This window comes from Homarus americanus, unplaced genomic scaffold (genome assembly GCF_018991925.1).
Source record: "Homarus americanus isolate GMGI-L3 unplaced genomic scaffold, GMGI_Hamer_2.0 scaffold24922, whole genome shotgun sequence".
Classification (NCBI taxonomy): Eukaryota; Metazoa; Arthropoda; class Malacostraca; order Decapoda; family Nephropidae; genus Homarus; species Homarus americanus.
Window position 1 is genome coordinate 6,151,785 of NW_024722610.1, and position 6,347 is coordinate 6,158,131.

Below are 6,347 nucleotides of genomic sequence, written 5' to 3' on the forward strand. Positions count from 1 at the left end.
GTTTGTATATGTTAGTTTATGTTTGTGTTGTGTGTTAGTATGTTTGTATGATATGTTTGTGTTGTGTGTTAGTATGTTTGTATATGTTAGTTTATGTTTGTGTTGTGTGTTAGTATGTTTGTATGATATGTTTGTGTTGTGTGTTAGTATGATATGTTAGTGTTTGTGTTGTGTGTTAGTATGTTTGTATGATATGTTTGTGTTGTGTGTTAGTATGTTTGTATGATATGTTTGTGTTGTGTGTTAGTATGTTTGTGTTGTGTGTTAAGTGTGTTTATATAATATTATATGTTTCAAATAACCAGAAATTTATAATCTTTTAGTCTATTGAACATTAAAAAGCTCTTTTAATCCAATACACTTATGATATATAATAGCAGAGACCCATGAAAGACCTCCATTTAATATATATCACTTTAATGGTACGAGGATAAAACATTTTCTCGAAGTTGACTGACGCTACAAATGACCTACATTGATGGAGTGAACTAGTCAATAAGTTAGTCATGTTCAATACCAACAAACACCTGTGCTGGCTTTAACGTGACGTGGTGCAGCTGTCTGAACTCTGGGAGCCACCAACAAGCTTTAAAAGCTGTAGAAGCAGAGAGACAGCCACAGTTTACATCAACTTACGCTTGTACGAGTACTCTACCTCCCTCCATCTCACCCATCACCAACAACAAGTTAGTATTTTTTACCGCAAAGATAGAGAAAAGTGCTAGAAAGAAAACCTTCAGTGTATTTCCCTCAAGTAGATATTTTTTCGCTAACTGTGGCATATGTTAGCTTGCACAAAATGGTAACAAATTGTATTTTCGTCCGGAATAATTACTATTGCATACATAAACGCAATATTACAATCATTCTCAAAGACAAAACTTCTCGCAGCGAACCTCCTCTCTTGTCCACAGTCATATAACGTCAGAGGTGCTGACTCAAAGCTTCACTTTTCTCACACTTCCCCATTTTTCCTCTACAATAATTACGTCATTACCTACATAATATTAGGCTAGCGTGTGTACAAAGTCCCCAATACAATGTTACAGGTCTGGTTGAAGCCTTCGTACGGTGTGTGATAGCTCAAGATGTCAACCAAGATCCTGTCTCTGGTGTTGGGAGGTCTGGCGCTCTCATTCTTTCTGACCATCATCGGGAACGCTATGGTGAGAGAACCGAGTGATAGATAACCTAGTTGTCTGCAACCTTATACGGCGATCTACTCAACTCAGCGTTGGCAAATTATCTAAATGTTTTTCATATGCTGTTTAATTATGCGAACATTTTAATTTCTGAAAGTTTGGGTATTTTCTTTTTTATAAGCAATAAGAATTTCTGGTGTATTGTTCTCATATATATATATATATATAAATTTATTTGTCAGTGGCCCAAGGTTAGGAATGCTTTGAAAACCTTTGATCTAGATGTATGATAGTTATTTAGTGGGACCCTTATTTTTGACCTGACTAGTCACGTCACCCCTCCCCCCCCATCTCTTAAGCTCCTCTACGTGTATGTTGGTGTGGGGATTAGTGGATGACATCATTATGACCTGACCTCATGTTTTTAAGGTCACCCTGTATATTTAAGCCTCTCTCTGTCCATGTAATCCAGTTGCCTCTGAAGATGTCTTCAATAAAGACGAAAGCTAAGGTGCTCCGTTGTTTAATTGTCGTCGTATTCATTTTAGAATATAGTTTTCTATTAAAAAGTAATTATATAGCATAGAATTATAGGTAAAGATATATAGTACCAATAATATCTAAAACTATATACTGTACATTTTAAAGATTATGTTAACAATTTTCTTTCTTGACCAACAGGCCCAGGATATTTGTACAGATAACCCGGATACTTTTGGTAAGAACAACTATATCGTACATATTTATAGGACACTGTAGGATACGATACATGTTTATAATGTAAAAAATATAAGGTATAACGTTAACAAGCTAATGTATATAAGGCACGCCCACACATACACATAAGGACGCGCCCGGGAGTGTTTAAGTATACAAGGAAGGAGGGAGGTAGGGGGGAAAGGAGGGAAGGAACGTGAAGAAAGGGAGGACGGGAAGGTCAGCTCTGATGTTAGTCTATTCATTTAACTCAGTATTGTTCTGTAACAGGACAGACTATTTGGTAAGTATTAAATACAATAATAGTAATTGAAAAAACATTACGTAGTTAACACCATGGAGGATAATATACTACTATAGTAAATTATAATAGGAAAAACTTCATTACAACCTGTATTGTTCAAGATAATGATTTAAAATAAGGTATATTTTATGGATCCAATTTATACATACCTACAGTATACATCTGCAATAATATAAATAGCTAACTTTGTATACTAATTATGTACCATTTATCTGTGAACTGCAGTAGACACCATAATTATCAAGTGTTGCTGAAAATGTAAATTATATACAAGTGCCTATAGAAAACATATGTTTGTTTACCTTTTAAAATGTGCTTCTCCTTCACCCTAGACTGTGATGGTATCTGTAGGCACAACAACTGCACAGAAAATGAGGAGAATCTGAATATGAGTTGTGGTGAGAACGACTGTGTGTGTTGCCAACCAAGTGAGTAATGATATACCTTAATTACTGTTATTGGATCACTTGAAGATCATCACACCCGTGTTTATTTCACCTGAATATTAATCACCCGAACGCTAACCTAACTTACCGTAAATAAACTGGGGCGTATAATCTTCATGTGATCCCTCTTGCTGTTGTTATTATTAAAACACATTTTTTACGTAGTTTGGATAATTAAAGATTTTTTTCCAAGTAATTATATTTTACACTCAAGAATTAGATTTATGTAGATGCTCCATATAGCGGCTTCTAGTATTGTTTATTCTTGTCACTGCTGTATACATTGCACAGAGTTCCATCTCTTATTTTTTTATCTTTGTTGGACTTGTGTATTACTAACCAAGCTACGTACTTAAAGAAATTCCTTGTTGAACTAAACTAATAACATTATAACAACATTAACTTCACATTTGTAAACAGACTATTCTTTTTAAACTATATCTACCTAGAGTATTATTTTTCTTATATTGGCTTGTTATCATCTGATTTTAATGTTTTTTTTTCGTTTTCAGTTCCTATAATATGCGAGGGCACTGTATGCGAACATATACCTGTAGGAACGAAGGTAAGAATATAAGTGGTTTTTTGGGATTACCTTTAAGATTCAGTCTCCCAGCTTATTTCATCTTAAGATTCAGTCTCCCAGCTTATTTCATCTTAAGATTCAGTCTCCCAGCTTATTTCATCTTAAGATTCAGTCTCCCAGCTTATTTCACCTTAAGGACAGTGAGATACATATAGTAACACCTTTATACACGAACTCTTGAATGCACTTAACACTTACATGATCATTATTGTACTCTACTAGAAAGAATTACGTGAAGAGTAACCACCCAAAAGCTGTCTGAGGGGGGGCTTAGGTTAGGTTAGGTTTCGTTAGATTAGTTTAGCTTAATTTTGGTTAGGTTGAGTTAACACTAGGGTGGTTAATATTCGAGTTTAATAAGCTGGGGAGGCGAAATAAGCTGAAGGGGCAAATCTACAAGCGAAATTAGTTGGAGTCGAATCTTAAAATACAGAGAAAATAAAAAACGAACTACACACACACAACGTCAGTACACATGGCGACAGTCGGTCTTTAGTGTCACATATTCTAACACTCATCTATTGTTGCAGGAAGCCGTAAATGGGACCTGCAGGAAGCTTAAGTGTGAAGCTGGTGAAGTAGTAATGAATATGTGTGACGGTGGCTGCGCGTGCTGCGTCCAGAGTAAGTGGCTGTCTAGTATTAACGCTATCACAGATGTTGGGTAAATTAGGACTTGTTATAATGACACATTTTTCTACAACAGAAGGTATCATATTTTCACGCTAATTTAAAATTTTTGCAGGCACACTTTTGTTTTAAGTACAAGAAGAATCATGACTGACAATGAACGGCTAAGGACCATCTTATTTGGAATATTCACAAAATGGACGTTTACGACCCGTGTTTTCTCGGCTATTTATACTTTAGAATTTAGACCAAGAATCTCGCCTTATGCATTCCTCTGAGGACAAGCAAAATATCACCTGAGCCCACGAGGAATCATCAGTATATAAGAACATACGAAAATAAGGAGTCTGCAATAGGCCGGTTGGCCTGTGCATGGCAGCTCCTGTCGAGAGTTACTACCACTCTCCATCATCCATGAATGTATCTAGCCTCCTTTTGAAACTTTCCAGAGTTCCCGCACTTACTACAAAGCTGCTAAGCTTGTTCCACTCGTCCACCACCCAATTTGTGAACCAGTTTCTTCCTATCTCCCTCCTAAACCTTAACTTATCCAACTTGAATCCGTTGCTCCGAGTCCTATCCTGCTCGGATATTATAAGAACTTTATCTATATCCCCTTTATTGATTCCTTTCACCCACTTAAATACTTCTATCATATCTCCCTGCACTCTTCGTCTTTCTAGGGAATGCAAGTTAAGTTTCTTTAACCTATCCTGATATGGAAGGTTTCTAAGTCCCGGAATCATTTTTGTCATTCTTCGCTGCACCGACTCTAGTGAATTTATATCCATTCTATAATAAGGGCACCAGAACTGAACCGCATAATCGAGGTGCGGCCTGACTAGCGCAAGATATAGTTGCAGTAAGACCTCTGCACTCTTGTTACTTACACTTCTAGATATAAAACCCAGTACTCTGTTTGCCTTATTTCGAACATTAACGCACTGTTTTCTAGGCCGTAGGTCCGGGCTTACAAGTACCCCTAGGTCTCTTTCACAAGTCGACTTCTCTAGCTTGATGTTGTTAAGGCTGTTTACATTATCAGTATTTGTTCTTCCAATATTAAGTACGCTGCACTTGCTGGTGTTGAATTTCATTTGCCATTTTTCAGACCACCCCTGCAGTTTATTTGGATCCTCCTGTAATGCATTTGCATCCTGCCCTGAGTTAATCTGCCTCCCTATTTTGGTGTCATCAGCAACCTTGCTTATGTCACTGCTCATCCCAGTATCGAGATCGTTTATGTAGATTATGAACAAGAGTGGGCCTAGTACTGACCCCTGGGGAACCCCACTGGTTACACGGCCCCACTCAGATTTAACACCATCTACGCTGACCCTCTGCGTTCTATCGGTGAGCCATGATTTTATGCAATGTAAAACTTTCCCCTCGACACCAAGAGCCTTAATTTTTCTCAGAAGCCTCTGATGCGGTACTCTGTCAAATGCTTTGCTAAAGTCTAAGTAAATAACATCATAATTTTCGTCATTATCTACTACCTCGAAAACTTTCCTAAAAAACGTCAGCAGATTTGTTAGACAAGATTTTCCCTTCGTAAACCCATGTTGAGAGTCGTAGATTAATTTGCTTTTCTCTAGATGCAATCGGATGCTATCTGCTATAATTGATTCAGGAAATTTCCAACCATCTGTAAAATTGAAAGTCTTACAACTGGTATCGCTAATAATTGATGACTACTATATATGCTAAGCGTCGAGAACTCAGCTGCTCTCCTCACAGCTAAGATTATAAAGTTGCTGCCAGGACAACAAGAACACTATCTGTGAGGAAGAACATTTGATGTACTGTCAACACGACCATATCTTTTGTGACCATGACTAAGAATGGGTGATTTACCAGCTAAGGACGACATAACAGTTATAACGATAGCGAGGAATTACAACAACAACGACAGTGACCATAACTGAAAAAGAAGAGGGTGAAGGAGAAAATTAAATATGTAACTTGATAAATTAGTTAATTTCCATTAAAAGTGCGCATTTTCATTAACTAATTATATTTTGTTTTACTAGACAAAAAAACTAAGTCATGTTTATGAATTTCTAGAGAATTAATTGGCAAAAAACTTGTGACATCAGTATTTTCGGAATTCAAACAAACTGTAGGCCTATATTAGATACTTTAGCTTCATCCCTAAACAAATTTTACTGTCGTATTTGTTACGAGTTGGGGATTTATAATATAGTTTAAAGTCTACCCAGATCCCAACAGGCAACAACAATAAAAAAACAAAGACAATCGGACTATAAAAGGGTAGACAAAGGATGCGAGTTTTTGTTGTGTATAATAAGTACCATAAATTCCTTAAGAAAATATTCAGCTTTCTATAATTTACCCTTAACCTTACTTAACCTAAACATTAGCAGTATATATATTTTTATACAACATACAACAATTTGAAGCAAGGTGGAGGCGGGGAGGCAATATAAGATTACAAATACTTAAGTGCGGAGCTGAGATGGCTGAGTATTGTAGAAGACGGTAGGTAGTCACTGTGCCGT

General features: G+C 36.6%; 1 protein-coding gene across 1 annotated transcript; it reads left to right on the forward strand.

Moving 5' to 3' along the window:
• Positions 1-533: 533 nt before the first annotated feature.
• LOC121862944 lies at positions 534-4,143 on the forward strand. The gene is made up of 7 exons (XM_042361395.1): positions 534-686; positions 1,050-1,166; positions 1,824-1,860; positions 2,496-2,591; positions 3,122-3,174; positions 3,726-3,819; positions 3,941-4,143. The coding sequence occupies exons 2-7, from the start codon at positions 1,089-1,091 to the stop codon at positions 3,955-3,957; spliced, it is 375 nt and encodes a 124-aa protein (XP_042217329.1). The 5' UTR covers positions 534-686; positions 1,050-1,088; the 3' UTR covers positions 3,958-4,143.
• Positions 4,144-6,347: the final 2,204 nt, after the last annotated feature.